The sequence below is a fragment of the Nicotiana tabacum genome, chromosome 16 (assembly GCF_000715075.1).
Source record: "Nicotiana tabacum cultivar K326 chromosome 16, ASM71507v2, whole genome shotgun sequence".
In the NCBI taxonomy this organism is placed as follows: domain Eukaryota; kingdom Viridiplantae; phylum Streptophyta; class Magnoliopsida; order Solanales; family Solanaceae; genus Nicotiana; species Nicotiana tabacum.
Window position 1 is genome coordinate 97,204,225 of NC_134095.1, and position 21,980 is coordinate 97,226,204.

At 38.3% G+C, this 21,980-nt stretch overlaps 1 protein-coding gene across 1 annotated transcript; it reads left to right on the forward strand.

Moving 5' to 3' along the window:
* Positions 1-431: 431 nt before the first annotated feature.
* On the forward strand, positions 432-6,633 carry LOC107831720 (large ribosomal RNA subunit accumulation protein YCED homolog 1, chloroplastic). The gene is made up of 3 exons (XM_016659515.2): positions 432-722; positions 917-1,546; positions 6,029-6,633. Exons 2-3 carry the CDS (start codon positions 975-977, stop codon positions 6,438-6,440), a joined length of 984 nt encoding a protein of 327 aa, XP_016515001.1. The 5' UTR covers positions 432-722; positions 917-974; the 3' UTR covers positions 6,441-6,633.
* The last annotated feature ends 15,347 nt before the right edge of the window (positions 6,634-21,980 follow it).

Here is a 21,980-nt window from a genome sequence, read left to right on the forward strand (position 1 = left end):
AAAAAAATATATTTATAGGCCAAGAATCACATCTAAAGTAATCTAAGAAATTAAACAATAAAGCTTTAGGACATGAGAAGTTAAATAATCAGTAACATATACGCTTTACATACACCCCCTTCAAAATAATACTAATTGAACAACTATTAATGCAATTAATTAGTCTCTTTATTTTTTTTGTCACGTAGTCACATTCAGATTACATAACTAAATTATTAATTATATTTTGGTAGGTAGATCTACAAATTAAGTGATTTAAAGAATAAATAATGATAGTTAAGGAGAAAGACTTTAGGTAATTTGGTGAATTAGCTTTTGATAGATATTTTGGTAAAATAATTTTACCTAAAAGTCTAATATAGTACCAGGATATATCTCGGTTCAACCCAAAAAAAAGAAAGTATATTTGGGACATAATTGTTCTATATCTTATAGTTGAGGGCATTTTTGTGGCCCGTTTCCCTAAGTGGGGGATTAAATATGTATTAAGCCACAACTGCCACCCAGCGTCCAACTTTTCGTTCCATTTTTCATACATAGGCAGACACAGCTGAATCTCAAAAGGTTCCCAACTTCATTTGGATAAGGAATGTGAAGCCGCAGCAAGCTCTCTATTCCCTCTGCCACAAACAAATCAATCGCTTTCCTCGCCAATTCCTGCTCAGAAACTCGCTTTCCTTGCCTTAAATCCTGCTCCGAAGCTCTCCCTTTGAAACAATTTTGTAAGATTTTCTGTTTTTTCCCCCTCCCTTTTCCTTTTGTATTTGCTTCAAATTTCCTAATCTTTTTCTACTTCCTTGTCAAATAGCAACTGAGTTTTAAGTTTCTCAATCTTACAGTTTTCAGCTCAATAAATAGGTAGTTAATTGTTTTGCCGCTTTCATGTAATTGTTCTATATTTTTTGTTCTCTTGCAGATGATTTTGCCTAGTTAGCTTGTATCTCTGAAGAACTCTCTATTCTACTTTGTTGGAAATGCCTCTTGTATGTTCGTCATCCTCCACAGTTTCCCCTTCATGTGGTATTCCATATAAACTACAAAATGTATACCACATAAAGAAGCTCAATTTGAACCCAAATGTCCATTTGGGTTACTGCAACATCTCGTACGGTCATATTGCTGCTAGTGGACTAGGGAATGTTAGATTTAGGAAGTACTCGCTTACTAGCTCAAAGTTTGTAATTAGAAACCAGAAAAGTAATTTTCTTTTAGAGGAAACCTATCCCGATTTTGATTGGGTGGATGAGGAGCAAGGTGACATACAAGAAGATGAGGGGTCTCCATGGGAAGGGGCGGTTGTGTATAAAAGAAATTCTTCAGTAACACATTTGGAATATTGCACCACTTTAGAAAGGCTGGGTTTGGGCAAGCTCTCCACAAAGGTTTCGAGGTCTCGGGCTTCGGTAATGGGACTGCGGGTGACCAAAGATGTCAAAGATTATCCTGATGGAACTCCCGTATTGATTTCCCTTGATGTGACAAGAAAGAAGCAAAAGTTGAGGCTTGATGGAATCATCAGGACAGTCCTCTCACTTGGTTGCAACAGGTACTGTATTTGTTTATGCTTCTGTAGTTTTACAGTTATTTTTTCAGGTAGTAAACTTTCATATTCTCTTTCATGTTGCTTCAGTTATTTGTCACGATCAACGCCAAACAAATGTCCAGAAGGACACCTAGATCAATCAGAAGTTCAATGCGTTTGATGTAATTTTTGAGTTTATTCTATACCTGACAGGGGCGTAGCTAATTTCAGGCAAGGGGGTTCAATGCAATCCCTTTTTCTAGAAAAATACTTTACAAATAGGGCAAAACAAACTGTTTTGGTTGTATATAAACTGTTAGTCCCCTTGACATAAGCAAAGTTTCTGGTGCAGTGGCAAAAGGGGGTTCAAAAATTGTTTTAGGTCATAGGTTCAAATCTAGCTGCAACGTTCTAGTGTTTTTTCAATCCCTTATATGAAGTTCTGGCTCCGCCCTTATATGAATATTAGTATGAGAGTAAATATTGGACTTCTAAGATCCAACATATTAATGTTTAAGAAGTGCAAATGTTGAGCTTGGTGGCAATTGACTTGAGCCTTGGGGTTTGCTCCCTTTCAAGGTCTCAAGTTCGAAACCCACTGGGTGCAAACAATTTCTGAGGGCCATCGGACTGGGTAAAACCTGAATTAACCGTGGTGCACTTGCGGGAAACTCCTTGCCGAGGGCCTGTGCACCCTCGGGAATAGTCGGGGCTCGAAGAGACTCGGACACCCGGTGCAAATCAAAAAAAAAAAATGTTGAGATAGATGCATGGCCATGTCCCCAATGAGATGGCTGAGTGGTTGAAGCTTAGTAATAACATGGAGATCCTAGGTTCGAGTTCCCATGACAACACTGAGTGGAAGCCTATCTACTCTAGCCTTGGTGGCCAGGCTTATCCAACACCTATGTTCATTTATTCAAGTTGCTTGTTGATTAGTCGAGGTGTGCACAAATTGGTCTAGGCATCACTTGCATAAAACGACGATGGATGTGCGATTATACGAGAATAATTCATCCGATGAATGTCACATTTGACAGAGGGAGCAAGTAGTACTCATAAGGATAAATTTTTCCGACGATTTATTAATTATTGGAGAAGAAACGCCACATTCTACATATATACAAAAAGTAGAGAATCTACCAAAAAAACATGATTCTCTGCAAAGAGTATCTCATCATCATTAGTGATTGGAAGGTCATAAAGTTTATGAGAAATAGAATAGTTCCATGAACATTTACAAAAGTTCCATACATAGAGGATAAACCTAGATGGTTTTACCACCATGTACTACGCATACCTCCATATGCACTAGTCTGTGGATGCAATATTTTGATCATTGAAATTGCTAAAATGGAAAGACGAACCTAAGTTCAGATCAATAAGTTGTCTCAAAAGATAGTAAAATTTCTTAGAATCATTACTTAGATCATAATAGGACATTATCGAAACAAAGAATCTATGTAGGCAATACCAACTAGTTGCAATTTGGCTCAGTTGTTATTAGTTTATATAAGGTCAAATGTTTCCGATACTATGTGAGACTTATATGTCAGCATACAATGAGATTTAAAGCACCTCTAGCTCAAGGTACCTTACTTTGTGTTAAAATGCTCAAATCATTTAGTAGTGGAATGAGATGGGGCTAAATAGAACGGAATAAATATGGAGGATAGATGATTCATATAGCCAGCAAATTTTGTTGGGGTGTAGATTGGTTGATTACTCAATAACGACACAATTGCTCTTTGGTTTACAATTCTGGTTCGCACGAAGAGAATAAATTGAAGTTTATTTTTGTATTCCTCTTCCAAAGTTTCCTAAAATTATTATCGATATGATGAATATGATTTAGAAAAATCCAAAGGAGGTAAATATATATCTCCTGTCTGCTTCCTCTTTGATGCTCGTGCTGAAATTTTCAAGGTTGCAAGAATAAACTTCTCCTCAATTTGATCACTGTATTTTAGTAGTATCCAAGCTTTGTACTTCATCTTGTATGGTGGAACTTCCTCTTGATTATCAAAACTTGATGCCTTTTCTCCTGCTGAAAATTTTACTGGGAATGGTCCACTTTGCGGACCTTAACAATATATATCAGTCCTAATGGTGCTGTGGTCTTTCTCTATGTTTGAGAGAGCTGTCACAGAGAGAAACATAGCTAAAGCAATTTCTGGATTTTGTTAGCTCTTTAATCTAGACGGTAGCTACTAAGCCCTTTTTGTGATCTTAAAAGCTACATCGTTGTATTCTTTTCCATCTTCTTGATGCCTCTTTAATGAAATCACTTGCTTCATTCAAAAAGAAAGAAAAAAGAAAAAAAACATAGCTATAGTAGGTGGAATTCTCACATGAATTAGAAATTACTAAGTTGGGTTCTTGCCATATTGAGCCTGTAGCTGCCCCATATTTCTTATTGAAACTCGAATAAACAGAAAGCTTTGTAGATTTTAAGTGATTCTATGTTCTTTTGTTTTACTTAATGAATTTTTTTGTCCCCCCTATGATTTACTTTGAGATATCTTTCAAGCATTTGCTGGTCTATGCTCATTCCCAATGCTAACAGAAATTTGAACATTGCCTTTCCAATCATTGTGTGATTGACAATCTGGAGATGATAAATACATGATAGAATTTTGGCTTCCCTGTAAATGGGCCTATGAATTTTTAATGTTTCCTTGAAATTAATTTTAGGCAGTTGTATTGTCCCGTTAAGGATAGATGGAATAGTTTCTTTCTATAGGATAACGGAGGGGCCCAATTATCTCACGTGTTTCAGGTGAAAACACTTATAGGAACTAGGTGACGGAAGCAGTGTACCATGCTATAGTTTTTCACAAGTCCATGTCATAAATCATTAGAGGAGCAACTTCAGTTTGTTTCTTTAAACGAGCGTACATTTCATTTCACTAAACTTCATGCCCTTCTCTGAAATTCAAGTACCCAGATATGGTATTTCCTATCTGCACCTGGAACTCTTACAACTCCTTTTCTTTTTGGTGTATTCCATGCCACAGTAAAATCAACATCCTAACAAATTTTATGTGCTTCTAAAGTTGTTGATGCAAGTATCTTCTTATATATTTTGCTAATAAACCATTTCTGTAGTTATAAATGTTCCAGTTCTGAGAAGGACTGATAACAAGTTGAATAGTGCAAAATTGCTTTCTGAAATAAAATGGTTGTAACTTACATAGAGTGGGAGGTCTCATACTTCTCAACTTAGTTTCTTAAGCTTAGCTGGACTATCCGAAGTTTGCAGTTAAAGTCAAGTTACAATAGAGAGTTGGGACCAGAAATAAGCTTGGAGCAGTAGGAGGCGAAATATTTTTAGGAGGCGAAATATTTTCTAAGTTTACTGGACGGTCATAATTTTAATAGGTGAACTTCCGGCAATAATAGGCAAAAATAGTAAATCATAATAATAATCTGAGGATGTTAAGGTGGTCATGAGTTCCAATCTTGGTGATCAGTGGATCAATTTTTCCTTCTTTAGATAGAGGATGAAACACAGGCTTAACGATTTTCATCGACATGATTGTAACAAAAAGCAAAAAGGTGAGTTCTGTAACTTTAGTAGCTTTGATGACAATTCATGTGATTTTTTCCTTTTTCTTGAGTTAAAGTGAATGCCTGGAAATCAATATATATTCATGATTTTTGGTTCCTTTTTCCTAAGTTTATTTAACACTTCTTCTGCCAATCATAAGGACACATGAATGGTTTGATGAATGACTTTCAAAGTATAGGATTTCTAAGAATACTGGCCATGGTGGAAGCCAAAAAGGTCCGAACTGCATCAAGTTGGAAGAAATGCCTCATGAGATTCTCTGATGACGATCAGCCTTGAAGCCCCCATGGCTTTGGTTTGTGGTAAGAGAGCAATGTGTGATATGCAGGTTCGGCGCACATCTGGTTCAAACCCTGCCATAGGCATGCTAGGTATTTAAGTGGAGACGGGTTGAAGGACGGACCCGCCACTGGCTCTCAGGAATTTCTCGGTCATCCAAAAAAATGAATAAAAAAAGAGTCTCTGATGATGACTAGGCTGGAAATTATGAAATAACTTGTGTTACCTAGAGATTGTAAAAGAAGTTAGTACCTAGCTTTACATCTGCATAAGGTGGTCAAGTGGTGACTACTGACTAGATTGGACGAAACAGACCCATTTAATCCAGAACTAAAAGATTGCGCAAGAGGGGACAAAGAGGATATAAGATTTTCTTCATAGGACATTTACTTGTCCTGTAACTCAATGGAATGTGCACTTTAAAACAGGTCTTCCCTATTATCGTTGAAAGTGATTGGGTACCGTTTAGATTATCTTCGTGCCTTATAAAATGGTTCAGAAAATAAAAATTCTTGTCTTGCACGTATACATAACCTGAAAACTTTACCTTCTAATTCTAATGCTCAGTATTTCTTTGTTGTCAAATTCCGCTTTCCTTTCACTTCAAAGCAGAAATATTGGTCTTTTTGCTCACGGTGAATATTGTATTTGTGAAGGTGCGGTGAACCAGCTGCAGAAAGTATCTTTTCAAACTTTTCACTCCTACTCAGTGAAGAACCTATTAAGGAGCCAGAGACATTGGATATGGGCATAATGTTTGGGGAGGACAAATTCAAAAGTTTTGGACACGACCAAGAGGAAATGGAGGACGATGATGCTTGGATCGATTTAGAAGACCAGCTGTATTTTCCTCCTCAAGAAAAAGTTATCGACATTTCAAAACAAATTAGAGATCTGGTGCACATAGAAATCACCATTAATGCTGTCTGTGATTCCAAGTGCAAAGGTATATGCCTAAAATGTGGTTCTAATCTTAACATCAGTAGCTGTAGTTGTCATATGGGAAAGGTAGAGGAGAAAGGTTATGGTCCTCTTGGAGGTCTGAAGAAGCAAATGCAACAAACATGATCTTTAATCATTCCGACATTTTTTGTGTGTAATATAGTGGCTTTTTGGTATTTTATAAGCGAAAACGCAAGGCCTTTCCTTGTTTACTTCTTGTTGACGCTTTTTTTTTTGGGCCAACAAAATTCATCAATCCGATAGAACTTCTGGAAGAGTTGAGAGAACCATAATACGAAAAGATTAGAAATTGCGTGGATGTTGAATGTGTGTTATACTTCTCCCCCGTTTTCTATACTGGTTCTCATGTGATCTTGTTCACCATGACTGTCATGACACTGCTTTGCTCTCTGTGAGGGTGAGATGACATTGTTCCACTGGAGATCAAATTGGGCACTGTGAGGGAGTACATCTTACCATGTTTTTCTCAAGATCTAAATAATCTATATCTATATAAAAGAAGGCCAATAGTAGATGAGGTGGCATTTCTCTTAAACCATTATTTGTATTTTTTTTTGTCATTTTTTTACTCTTTTAACTTTTTAAAAATGATGGGGAAAAAAGGATGTTCCCTAAAAGATAATTCAAATCACTTCTTTTGGTTACAAACAAAAACCGTCGCTTCTTGTAGCGTTTTCGCATCATCAGTTACACACATTTAATATCAGTTATAACTTCATGTGAAAATCCCCCCAAAAACACGATTCTTCATTAAACATTACAAGTTCATACCAGTTAAAAATCTTTTCACCTTCCCAGATTAACTTCTTTTATTCCAATTCTCAAAAATCACATCTGCTTGTGACTATTTCTAATGGAAGCTCAATAGTTTATCAGTTTCTTTTTAGGCTAGCCCGTAGTTACAATTTGAACTTTAACAATCTTTATGGAAGAAATTATGTTTTCCTTTACTGTTATTTAATTTGTTTTTCTCTGGTTCCAGGATTATTCATATCTTCAGATTACATATACCACTACCAGTACCATTAATGTGGACTGTGAATCATCTCATTGTTTGTAATGTCATTTAGTAATGCTTCAGACGTATATTAACACTAACAATTGCCTTTTTTTCTTCTTCTTCAATATCTGAACATTCAAAAGAAATAGTATATTTTATGGGATTTGCTCAATTTTAAATAATTTAATGATTTTGATGATGAAAAGAATGAGTAGAACGGTGGCTGGCTATATACGGAATGTGACAAGAAAGCTGATGAAAAAAAAAATTAAGGCAAATATACGATACATGGAATTGATTTGGTGAATTTGGGGAGATGAATTCGATTTTGCCTTTTTTTTTTTTTCTTATTTCATTATTCTTTATTTTAAATATTTTAAATTAGTGTACGTACCCGCGCGATGCGCGGATCGATTCAAAGAAAAAAAGAGCAAAGAGAGATAATAAAAACATATGCATATTGCAAATTAATTTTAGCAATTGCGACCAAAATAATTAAAATAAAAGACAAATATTTATTATTACCAAGGGCCACCGACCGATCCCAAGCGGCTCTTTAAAAGAAGGCCTGAGCATGAAATATTTGATTTTCTTTTTGATTGGTAAAATATTTATTCCTCATTATGAGTTATAAGTAATAATAATAATAATAATAATAATAATAATAATAATAATAATAATAATAATAATAATAATAATAATGATGATAAAAAAAAATTTAATTTTTTTGTAACGCGAAAAATCAACTAACTTATTTAGCTTTGCTAATTTATCCAACGACTTGCCACTAACTTTTAATAAGCTACCTGGCAAAAAAAAACAGAAACCAAAAAAAATACTCCTACTAATCCATAAGGAGTTAAAGTATGCTTCTACATTAGTTGATCAATAAATCAACCAACTTACTTGAATTGCCATCAATAGAGTTTTCAAGAACCTCAATTATCAGGAGGTTAAATTGGATAAAAACTACTTAATTATAGTCTGTTGTATTGAAAGATATAGTATGTTCTGAATCTTATAACCAAAAAAGCTGCTAGTGGCATATGGAGGCTATTCAATATCAAAGAATAGATGTAATTTACCGGAGAAGATGAATCTCTAGTTAATTATCCAAATTGACAATTGTCTTTCCGATCATTTCTTCATCAAGGATATCGACTAACGATGAAAGAATAGTACTTGTTTGGAAGAAATACTTTGCAATTTGTAGAAAGCAAAAAACGTGATTAAAGGACAAATACTATAAGACTACATTTGCAATCTAGTCTAGAATATAAGATTTACATCACCCTCGTCTATTTGAAATACTAAAAACATGAAGCAAATGAATTGCTTTAATAGAAGTTAGCAATTACTGCTACAACCACAATATCTTAAATAAGGAATGTATAGTTACAACCTACATGATCAAATGTATATCATAATAAGCAATTCCTCTTGCAGGAGAAAAAAGAAAATCAAAAGAAAAAAGTAAACATAAGCTTTTACCAGGAAGTTAAATTCTTAAATGTTATTGATCGAATACTCTGTTTCAACTATCATTCACTATTAATTATTGAACACTTATGTTAGAAGTTAGAACAATGATAAATTAAGAGGCGTAAAACAATAGAAGATTTTAAGTCAAACAACTCCTATAAGTATTTAATGTTTGAAGAATAATGATATTTCCATGTAGCTTCAAACCTTTGAACTTCGCGCCTTTCTTACGGCTAGACGTTTCTTAATAGTAGCAGTACAATCTTAATCCCTGTATAGATTTCATTTCTATTATCAGTCCTTAAGTTGCAAGATGAAAAGCTAAGCTAAGGAAAACCATTATCAAAGAGGAGTTAAAACACAACAAATTTGCTTCAAAAAGTTAATTAGGAGAAGTATGTCTAATGAATGCTATAATATTTTTGTACTGCTTCTACTGATTAAAAAAAAAAAAGGGCAACCCTCTTTTGTACTGTTTTACTTAGTAATAGTAATGATGCAAGCCAAAAAAGAAAAGAGATTCACAAAGAACACCTAAAAGTAACATAATTTTAGAATAAAAAGTAATACTTTTAGTACCTATACAAATCAAGAATTGGACTATACATAAGTATTTCCGAAGTAGCTACAATAAAATATCATGCTGGCTTGTAGTAAAGTGACTTTGCAAACTAAGATATTCTTGTATATGTTTGTAAGAAGATAAAGAGAAGGAGAAAGAATGATGCAACTTTGCCTTTAAAAGGTTAGTTAGGAGAATTTTGTCTAATGACTACTATATATAAAATTTTTGTACTTCTGCATATCACAAGAAAAAAGAAAGAAAATAAAGAGGAAAAAAGCAACTCTCTTTTGTACTGTTTCACACATCTGGAGAAAATAACAACAGGTTTCTCAATTAAGCATAATGATTGTCACACCTCCTTTTTGCGCGCCCGCCCCGAAGGGTTAGAAATGCGCGGGTGGAGTTTTTCCAATTTAAGTGACAATATTCGATATGGGATTATTTATTCAATTCAGAGTCGCCACTTGGGAAGGTTTGGCTTTTGGTGTCCCAAGTCACCGGTTTATCTTGAATCCCGAATCGAGGAAATTTTCGACTTTTCCAAATGAAGTCTGCGAACCAGAAATTCTAAGTAAGGAATTTTGTTGACCCGAGGGAAGGTGTTAGGCACCCTCGAATCCCGTGGTTCTAGCACGGTCGCTTAAATTGTTATAATGGCTAAATATCTGATTTAAATACATGTTGTGACTTATGTGCTTTTATTAAGTTTAAAACCGCTTTTATTATTATCATTTATTTTTATAGAATTGCAACGTCGCGAAAATGCATCTCGAACTACGTCACAATCAATGTACCCGTAGTTGTTAACACATTTCGACTCCGTTGAGATTTGAATTTGGGTCACATAAATGCGCACCCGAATTTAAGAATGTGATTTAATTAAATCGCGCCTAAAAAGTCTAACGCGTTATTGTCTTTGGGGAAGGCAGTGGAATTCACTAAACAATCCATCCCAAATTCTAAGTATTTATTATGGTTAATCATTGAGGGCCCCGCAATTTTGCATTTTTTATTTAGCGAGGCTCGTCTCATTATTTTAGAAAGGGATATCCTAAAGTGACTACATTTCTATTGTGTTTGTCTCTAATAAAATGAAAGAAAGAGGATTACATACTTGACCAACTTCGAATTCTTATTTGACTATCTGATTTATGAGGCGTGAATTATTTTGTGCTTTATTTCATGGATGAATATGTTGTTAATTGGTCAGGGGGAATTAATATGCAAGATCAATATAACTACTAAGAGCTTATAATAAATGTCCTTCGGATCCGAGTTGAAAACTGCTTATTTAAACCAAGTCAATAGAATTATCCTATCAAAAACTATTGCTAATAGAGTTTGAACAGGATCATGTGTACTACTTACAAAGATTCAATAACATCTAACATCATATCTGGCAAGCTTAAGGCATTCTTTTTATACATGCAGAATACTAGTTGAAAAGTTATCTAATTACCTGTGTGTTAAAACACTCATACATTCCCCATTAGACAACCCATTAAGCAAACGAAATCACAATTTAGGATGGACTAAGCTGCGATTAAGTGCAAGGCTACCTGACGTGTTTCTTATTGAATTACAAACTAAACCAAATTACACAGATCTTAATAATATTCATAACAAATGTAATTGCAGCAAGATAATGATTAAACTCCTGCATATCTTTGATTTCATGCTTTCATTGTTACACCAGATGCAAGTCTTAGTATGTACCTGGATATTGGATACAACAGAAGAAGCAAGGGGTCAGTAGAGCAACATGGGCAATACCAAACAGCAGCAGTAACAGCGGGCAGCAATAGAACAAAATCCCAGTGCAAGAAACCACTAAAGCCAATGGAGGAATGGCAGAATGAAAGCAAATTCCCAGCAGTATGGAATCAGAGATCCAGGCAATCCAATTCCAGGAGAAATAAACAATACAAACCCAAACAATAGACTTAGTCGATACTTGAAAGAAGACAGAACTGATTTGGACAGTTTGAACAAACTGAGAATCGAACAAACAGTAGGAAGAAAGCAGCTTCTGATTTTTGTGATATCCCTCTCCTTATCTCCCTTCTTTTCAAAATCTAATGTCAATCTTCAGTTTTGAAATTATACTGAAGTTATCAAAAGAAATCTTTTCCAGTTCTCTCTATCTGTCTGTGTGTGTGTTAATATGTATGTATTTCAGCTCTCCCCTCTCAATTCTCTATCTGATTGTCTTCTATCTTTTCTTGATTCCCTCCCAGTTCTCCCTTTACCTTTTTTTTCTTAACAATTTCTTCTCGTCTCTCTATGCTCTGTCTATCTTCTCCCCCCCTATGTCTTTTAGCTCTGCCTCTTTTATATACCTAAAGTCATCCCTTTAACAGCCTGTTTAGATTAATCAGATACCTCTCCCATATGTTGTACCTTTCCAGTTCCACTTAGCCCTTTAAATATTAAACCCCCATGACATTCCCTTGGCAGGCTTAACTTTCCCATTTTATTAACTAAAAGCAGACATGGGCAGCAGGAATATAATCTGACATGTGCTGTCAAACTATTTTAATCCAAAAGGGCCTTTATGCCCATGTTGTGCACAAGTGCACATGCCCTCCAGTTCAGATTACCATTACAGCCTACACCTTAGATTTCTGAAATCAAATTAGCAATTATAAGTAACTAAACTTAGTTCCTAATCGATTCAGGCAAATGCTTAACAGAAGCAGGTCGATTTGTTTGTTGTTCAAACATCTGAAACTAATTGACGACACATGTCGACTCGACTATATTAGTTATAACACATACAATCGTAGCAAAAAATCAGATATTTAACAGTATCACACAAGGGGTTCATATTGCAATGTTAACAACAGAAGGGCCCTAGGAGCTAAATGAATGAACCAATTCAATACTCACTTGATTGCACAGCTTACACATACCATTATCAGTGAACAAGCAGAAGAAAGAAAATAATCAAACACAAAGGTTCGGGCAAGGTGGACAGGACATAGTTAATAAAAACTCAAAACAAAAGATTTCAACAATCATGAACAGCTTTTAAAACAATCACACGGACTAAAATAGATAAAGAAAAGAAAGAACTCACCTTAAACCTTGAAAAATCAAAACCTTACTTGGATTCGAACAGACCTTTCTTAAGGTTGAACGGACTTTAATCGAAGTGTTTCTCAGATGAGAAACACTTCGATTAAGGTCCATTAGACCTTAATCTCTTCGGTTTGAACGGATATGGACCAGTGACGAAGAACCACAAAGTTCCAAAAATCAGATTTGGGATTCATGCTTCCCTGATCAGATTCGGACCAAACCAAGCATGGTTTGGTCACGAGGGGGGTCTGGGGACTTTCTGGTGTGAAGTTGAGGTCGGTTGGTGTAAATCGGGTTCCGACTCGAATCTTCAAATGAAGATTCGAGAAGGTGGGAAGGGATTCGAACTACGTGGTTAACAGATCCGTGTTCCGGATGGCAATTGGATTCTAGGGTGTTAAGGTGAAGGTCACCGGCGTTCATGCCGCCGGTTTTCATGGTGAAGGATACGGGGGCGGCTCTAGGGTTTGATGGGGAAGAAGGTGAAGACGGGAGCTGGGGTATTGGATAGGGGGCAGGGTAAGGTTACAGACTTATATAGTTAGTGGGTGGGTGGATCCTGGCCGTTGGATGAGATGCGATGAAGGGCCAGGATCCTTCAGCTCGAAGGAAACGGTGTCGTTTCAAGGGTAAAGGGTTTGGGTTGGTCCGGGTGGAACGGGTCGGGTTTGTTCGTGGGTATGGGAAAATGTGATCTTGGCGTTGATCAATCTGAGATCAACGGACCAGATCAGACCAGATTAAAACGGTGTCGTTTGGATAGTTAGGGGCTGAACACGGACTGGACCGGGTAATTCTGGTTTTGGGTTGGGTTGTTTGTTTGGGTCTCAGATTTTGAAATGGGACTCGGCCCAAAATTAAAACAACTCTCACCCCCCCTTTTTTTATTTCTAATTTTCTTAAACACACAAACTAATTAAATAAAAACTAAACACCATTAATTAGCACTTAATGTATTTATTACACGCATATATAAACAAAAAATGTTAAAAGTAGGTAAAATTAAACAAGGCAACAAATCAGGACAAAAATGCGTATTTTATGATTTTCTATTTAACAACCGGATTACGGTTCAAATCACGCATGACACTACACATTTTTTATTTTATTTTGTTTTAATAAAATAAAATGGGCAAAAATCATAAATAATTAACAAAGTGCCATGTAAAAATCCGAAAATTGTACAGCAGGACCAATTGTCATTATTTTTTTTTTATTTCTTTTGGAGTGATTGTCGCGTGAAACAAAAATCACGTGCTCATAGCTGCCCCTCTTTGTTCGGAAACACGAAGAGTTTTCGTGCAAAGATAAAGTGAGCGTGTATGAGCGATTTTTGCCCATGGACTACTCCGTGTGAAGCATGTTTTTTTTTTGAAAGATCTGACCGAATCTTGCTTCAAAGATTTCCTACATATCCTGGGCTAAACAGGAATCAGGTCAATGTAGTTCGGGAAGCTTTGGTAGCTGGGACTACCATGGGATTGCAATGCTTGCTGTTACTGCTGTTGCGGTTGTCACTGCTGCGCCACTGACTGCCTTATTACAACCAAAGGAAGATTGGAAACTGAACTAACTACTTATATGCATGTCAACTGCTAGTTACAAGATTCCTATCTATGATTCTTTTGTGACTTGATCTTGGGTCTTAGCTGATTCTGCTTGTAGACTCCGATCTGAATCTTGATGCTTGCGAGTTGCTGCGACTTGTTTAATCTCTGGGATGCTGAGTGAGACGCGATCGGCAGGGTTCAAGACCTTAATCAAATGTTGGAGTCAATCTGCCTTCCATTTACTCTGATATCTCGGGACATCTTTTTTTTTCTTTTTCTTCTTTGATTCCGAGCTGGGACTCATCTCGTGGGTCATTTCGAATCGTGTGGCTCGAGGTTAGACCTGCAGGAGAAAACAAACGAACGAAATTTTCTACCCCAGTTTCACTAGGAAAATTTCGTTAATTATTCGCCAGGAAGTTCATAAAATTGATGAAGGAAGATAACAATGCTTAGTTCAGGATTGGAGCTCTAATACCGACTAGCGGGGGAGAAGTTCAGTTTTAGAGTTGAAACTCTAATACTGACCAACTGGGGAAAAGTTCAGCTTAGGGTTTAAAACCCTAATGCTGACTGAAGGAAAAGTTCAGTTTAGGGTTTAAAACCCTAATGCTGATTACAGGAAAAGTTCAGTTTAGGGTTTAAAACCCTAATGCTGATTACAAGAAAAGCTCAGTTTAGGGTTTAAAACCCTAATGCTGGCTGAAGGAAAAATTCAGTTTAGGGTTTAAAACCCTAATGCTGACTAAATGGAAAAAGTTCAGTTTAGGGTTTAAAACCCTAATGCTGACTAAAGAAAAAATTCAGTTTAGGGTTTAAAACCCTAATGTTGATTGCATGGAAAAAACTCAGTTTAGGGTTTAAAACCCTAATGCTGGCTGAATAGAAAAGCTCAGTTTAGGGTTTAAAACCCTAATGCTGGCTGAATGGAAAAAGTTCAGTTTAGGGTTTAAAACCGTAATGCTGATTACAGGAAAAGTTCAGTTTAGGGTTTAAAACCCTAATGCTGATTACAGGAAAAGCTCAGTTTAGGGTTTAAAACCCTAATGCTGGCTGAAGGAAAAATTCAGTTTAGGGTTTAAAACCCTAATGCTGACTAAATGGAAAAAGTTCAGTTTAGGGTTTAAAACCCTAATGCTGACTGAAGGAAAAATTCAGTTTAGGGTTTAAAACCCTAATGCTGGTTGAATGGAAAAAGTTCAGTTTAGGGTTTAAAACCCTAATGCTGATTGCATGAAAAAGCTCAGTTTAGGGTTTAAAACCCTAATGCTGGCTGAATGGAAAAAGTTCAGTTTAGGGTTTAAAACCCTAATGCTGACTAAATGGAAAAAGTTCAGTTTAGGGTTTAAAACCCTAATGCTGATTGCATGGAAAAAACTCAGTTTAGGGTTTAAAACCCTAATGCTGGCTGAATAGAAAAGCTCAGTTTAGGGTTTAAAACCCTAATGCTGGCTGAATGGAAAAAGTTCAGTTTAGGGTTTAAAACCCTAATGCTAACTAAATGGAAAAAGTTCAGTTTAGGGTTTAAAACCCTAATGCTGATTGCATGGGAAAAAACTCAGTTTAGGGTTTAAAACCCTAATGCTGGCTGAATGGAAAAAGTTCAGTTTAGGGTTTAAAACCCTAATGCTGATTAAAGGAAAAAGTCAGTTTAGGGTTTAAAACCCTAATGCTGACTGAATGGAAAAGCTCAGTTTAGGGTTTAAAACCCTAATGCTGGCTGAAATGGAAAAAGTTCAGTTTAGGGTTTAAAACCCTAATGCTAACTAAAAGGAAAATTCAGTTTAGGGTTTAAAACCCTAATGCTGATTGCATGGAAAAGCTCAGTTTAGGGTTTAAAACCCTAATGCTGGCTGAAAGGAAAAGTTCAGTTTAGGGTTTAAAACCCTAATGCTGACTAAAAGGAAAATTCAGTTTAGGGTTTAAAACCCTAATGCTGATTGCATGGAAAAGCTCAGTTTAGGGTTTAAAACCCTAATGCTGGCTGAAAGGAAAAGTTCAGTTTAGGGTTTAAAACCCTAATGCTGACTAAAGGAAAAATTCAGTTTAGGGTTTAAAACCCTAATGCTGATTGCATGGAAAAGCTCAGTTTAGGGTTTAAAACCCTAATGCTGGCTGAATAGAAAAAAGTTCAGTTTAGGGTTTAAAACCCTAATGCTGACTAAAGGAAAAATTCAGTTTAGGGTTTAAAACCCTAATGTTGATTGCATGGAAAATCTCAGTTTAGGGTTTAAAACCTAATGCTGGCTGGCTGGGGACAAAGTTCGAGAATACTAAGCGACCTCTTTTTTTTTGAATTTTCTTGTTTTAGTAGAAGATAAAAGGGGGTTTCGTGGAAACTTACCTTTCGAGTGAATTCATCATTGCCAAAGTATTTCTTGTACCCGTGTACCTTCCTCTTTGGGCGACACCTGCTTCTTGCACGGTTGTCTTGGATTATACATGTTTCAACTTTTCAGACAAAGAACAATTGTTAGTTCGGAAATGACGGTCGGTTCGGTGACCTTGATCGTTCCCAGTTGCTTTGTTGCGTCTCTATTTCTGTTGCGAATTCCCGCCATTGATTTGATTCGAATGGCGAAACCCTTTAACTGCCCAGGCTTTGTATTTCCAGATTCTGTGATGATTCGCCTCGTAAGGCTCTTTTTTTTTTTTTTATGTGTGCCATCTTGCTTTGAGATTCTCAACGGGGATTTTATTGGGGATACTCTGTGGGGATTTGTACAAAGGGAAACTCTGTGGGGGAATATTTACAAAGTGGATTCTTTGTGTGGATTTTTGTACAAAGGGGCATGCTGGTGAGTTATTTCAAAGCGGGCTTTCTAGGATTTGTTGGGGTAAGCTTGTCGGGGAATATTTACAAAGGGACTCGCTGGGGATGTGCTGAGGAAATTCCAGCGGGGATATTTTTTTTTTTTTTTTGGGGAGACTCTGTGGGAGATTGTACCAAAGGAGAGACTCTGTGGGGATTTGTACAGAGGGAGACTCTGCGGGGATTTGTACAGAGGGAGACTCTGCGGGGATTTGTACAGAGGGAGACTCTGTGGGGGTTTGTACAGAGGGAGACTCTGTGGGGATTTATCTGAAAGTGGACTTGCTGGGGAGGAAATTTCTCTTTTCCTCTTTACTTTAAACACCATCACACATCATGATTCATCAGGCTCGGGCAATAGTAACAATGAAATGAGGCGTTTTCCTTCATGAACGGGATTCCGTGCAAACAAACCTGCCACCTGCCCTTTCTGGTGTATCCTGAACTTGGGGTTAAAACATAAAAAAGGGATTCGAAGAGAAACAAAGAAAAGAGAAAACAAATTTCAGGAAGGGAGTGTCGCTTTCGGGACGAGAAAGACTTATCTGAGGAAGATAACGCTGGCTTTAAATGACATGACATGCTCTTTGGACTGGACGCCTGACCTTCCATGAACTTGCGTTTCTTCGAACCAGAACGGACCTGTGATTCCAAACCGGTGGAACTTTGCCGAGACCTCCTTAGGGTGGAGTCATTCTTTTCGGCCAACAGCGCCCTTTGCGGGTTTTCGCTGGCTGACCTCTCTCATTTCTCTTCCTGTCATCGCTTGATAGCACTCTTTATGAGTTTTTACTAAAACAAGCTCTCTCATTTTGGTTTCTCTACTCCCGTCGCCTCGTGGTGCCCGAAGGTTTTCACCGACGAGACTCTCTCATTTTATCTCTCTCAATTCAGAGTGTGCTGGTCTCCATTTGCGACGCTTATTGGTTCCCCACCATATTTGGTAACTGATTTGAAGGCTTGTACTTGGTAAAGAGAGGTAGACGATACTAACTTCTCAACTGCTCGACGTGCCCCGGTTTCAATTTCAGGGCGAATGGGATTTTATTGTTGGTGTGACTGAACCTCAGGGAGAGGCTGCCTACGTATCCTTTCGGAATCAAGTCAAACGTAGTTCAGGCCTCAATCAATGTTTTGTTTTGTTTTTTTTTTCTTTTTTTTTTGTAGAGAGGATTGGGTAGTGTTTGGGAGTAGTGGGGGATAAAACCTTCGCCATTTTCAAATGTGTCAGGATCACGGGAGTATGATCTAGACGTAGTATCTCTTGACTGCATCTGCATTTACTGCTGTGTCGGGGTCATTTCCTTCGATATCACCTAAATACAAGGCTCCTCTCGGCAATATCTTCCTTACGATGTATGGGCCTTTCCAATTTGGGGCAAACTTTCCTTTTGCTTCTTCATGATGCGGCAGAATACGCCTCAGTACCATCTGACCTACTTCGAAATTCCGGGGTCGGACTTTCTTGTTGTAAGCACGGGCCATCCTTCGTTGGTATAACTGTCCGTGACAAACTGCGGCCATTTGCTTTTCATCAATCAACGTCAATTGCTCTAACCGAGTCTTGACCCACTCGCTGTCCTCGATTTCTGCTTCGACAATGGTTCGAAGCGAAGGAATTTCTTCCTCTGTCGGTATTACAGCCTCGGTCCCATAAACCAAAAGATAAGGAGTCGCTCCTACTGATGTGCGTACCATAGTGTGATACCCCAATAATGCAAAAGGTAACTGCTCATGCCACTGTCGGGAACTTTGGATCGTTTTCCTCAAAATCTTCTTGATGTTTTTGTTTGCCGCTTCCACAGCACCATTGGCTTTCGGCCGATAAGGAGTAGAATTCCTATGCGCTATCTTGAATTGCTCGCATACATCTCCCATCAAGTGACTGTTCAAGTTTGCTGCATTATCTGTAATGATAGTCGCAGGAATACCGAAACGACAGATAAGATTTGAGTGTACAAAATCCACTACAGCTTTTTTAGTGACCGACTTGAGAGTGACAGCTTCTACCCATTTTGTGAAGTAATCGATGGCGACCAGTATAAACCTGTGTCCATTCGAAGCCTTCGGTTCGATTGGTCCAATGACGTCCATGCCCCAGGCGACAAATGGCCAAGGCGCAGACATAGGATGCAGCTCCGTGGGAGGTGCGTGAATCAAATCACCGTGCACCTGACATTGACGACACTTCCGAACGAAGCTAAAGCAATCCTTTTCCATGGTCATCCAGTAATAACCTGCTCGAAGGATTTTCTTTGCTAGGACATAACTGTTCATGTGAGGTCCGCACACACCTGCGTGTACTTCGTGCATGATCTTTCTTGCCTCCTCGATATCGACACATCTTAGAAGATTGAGGTCCGGGGTCCTTTTATACAACAATTCACCGCTCAGAAAGAAACCACTTGCGTGTCGCCTAATGGTCCTCTTTTGATCTCCAGTAGCGTGCTCGGGGTATTCTTGTGTCTTCAGGAACCTCTTGATGTCATAGTACCAAGGCTGCGTATTTGATCCCGCCACGATTACATTGCAGTAACCGTGTCTTTCCTTGATTTGGATTTCCAAAGGATCGACGTGGGCATTGCCCGGGTAAGGTAGCATTGAAGCCAAAGTAGCGAGTGCATCTGCCAGTTCATTGTGACACCTCGGGATATACCTGAACTCTATTGATGTAAAGCACTTGCTGAGGTCCTCCACATGTTGTCGGTATGGGATAAGTTTGACATCCCGAGTTTCCCATTCACCTTGGACTTGTCGGATGATCAGGTCAGAATCTCCCATAATCAGTAAGTCTTCGACATCCTGATCGATTGCCATATGCATGCCCATGATGCAAGCTTCATACTCAGCTGTATTATTTGTGCAAAAGAAACGAAGTCTAGCTGCGGCGGGATAATGCTGACCAGAAGGCGAGATCAAAATTGCCCCAATCCCTACACCCTTGGCGTTCACGGCTCCGTCAAAGAACATCTTCCAAACATGAGCTTCCTCCGAGATCACTTCTACGGTGTTTACTTCTTCATCTGGAAAGTAAGTATCCAATGGCCGGTATTCCTCATCGACCGGATTTTCGGCCAAATGATCTGCTAACGCCTGGGCTTTCATTGCCGTGTGAGTGACATAAACTATGTCGAATTCCGTAAGCAAGATTTGCCATTTAGCCAGTCTCCCAGTAGGCATCGGTTTCTGAAATATATACTTCAAAGGATCCAACCTGCTTATGAGGAACGTAGTGTGGGCTTGGAGATAATGTCTCAGCTTTTGAGCAACCCATGTGAGAGCGCAACATGTCCTTTCCAGCAGAGTGTATTTGGCCTCGTAGCCGGTGAATTTCTTGCTCAAGTAGTAGATTGCTTGCTCCTTCTTTCCGGTTACGTCGTGTTGCCCGAGGACGCAGCCGAAAGAGTTCTCCAAGACTGTTAGATACAAGAAAAGTGGCCTTCCCGGTTCTGGAGGGACCAAGACCGGGGGATTCGAAAGGTATTCTTTGACTTTATCAAAGGCTTCTTGACACTCAGTTGTCCATTTAATCGCCGCATCTTTCCTTAACAGCTTGAATATGGGCTCACACGTGCTCGTCAGCTGGGCAATAAACCGACTGATGTAGTTCAACCTGCCCAAAAGACTCATCACGTCTTTCTTTGTTCTTGGGGAGGCAGATCTCTGATGGATTTTATCTTAGTTGGATCTAGCTCGATACCTCTCCTGCTTACGATGAAGCCCAAAAGTTTGCCCGACGGAACTCCGAAAGCACATTTGGCTGGGTTTAGCTTCAAGTCATACTTCCTTAGCCTCTCGAAGAATTTCCTCAAGTCTTGGATGTGATTACCCTGCGTCCTGGACTTGACTATCACGTCATCCACGTACACCTCTATTTCCTGATGCATCATGTCATGGAAAATGGCAGTCATGGCCCTCATGTAAGTAGCCCCAGCATTCTTCAAACCAAATGGCATGACCCGGTAACAGTAGGTGCCCCAAGGCGTGGTGAAGGCAGTTTTCTCGGCGTCCTCTTCATCCATCAATACCTGATGATACCCAGCATAACAATCTACAAAAGACTGTATCTCGTGTTTGGCGCAATTATCAACGAGGATATGGATGTTGGGCAGCGGGAAATTATCTTTAGGACTTGCTCTGTTCAAATCTCGGTAATCTACACATACTCGAGTTTTCCCGTCCTTCTTTGGTACTGGAACCACATTCGCCAACCATGTTGTATATTGGACTACCCGAATCACTCCCGTTTTCAGTTGTTTGGTGATCTCCTCTTTAATCTTGTCACTGACCTCAGTTTTGAATTTTCGTTGCTTTTGTTGAACTGGAGGACAATCAGGATGAATCGGCAATTTATGAACCACTAGGTCAACACCTAGCCCCGGCATGTCATCATATGACCAAGCAAACACGTCTTTAAATTCAAAAAGAAGTTGAATTATCGCCTCTCACGTTTTCTTGTCCGTGTGAATGCTTATCTTGGTCTCCCGGATTTCTTCCGGGGTTCCTAAATTTACCGGTTCAGTGTCATTCAGATTTGGCTTAGGTTTATTCTCGAAATATTCCAACTCTCGGTTTATTTCCCTAAAAGCCTCTTCCGCATCATATTCTGATTCTGGGTTCATTAATTCGCAGTTAAATAACTCATTGTGATATGGGCGTGAAGTCCGCAAGCATGTCATATTTAAAGCCGCATTATTATGACTGAAAAGAAAGATAAAAAGGAAAAATAACAAAAATTAGAACAAAAGAAAGAATGGGAAAGCAATGATGATGATTTTTTTTTCTTTGGAAAGTTGGAAGACAACAATGTTTACAACTTAGGAATTCAAAACAACAATTGAAAGGAAGAAAACGCTCAAGTTATGTCCTGGAGATAACTTGTGACACAGGAAAGGTGGCAGGACAGGTCTACCCGGACTTCCGTCTAGTCGGGAATGGCGTAGCCTCCCAGTTTTGAAGTCGGGCATTCGGCCCCATGTATAGCATCTCCGCAGTGCTTGTGCCTTCACCTGGTTGAACCATGTGGACCTCGTAGAGCATCTCTCTCATCGCCCCACATATCTCCTCGATTTCCTCAGCTGCGAAGACCTCATCATCTTCTTCCTCAACGTACCTTGGCCTGATGAAAGTTGCATATAAATCCGGCAGTGGTTGA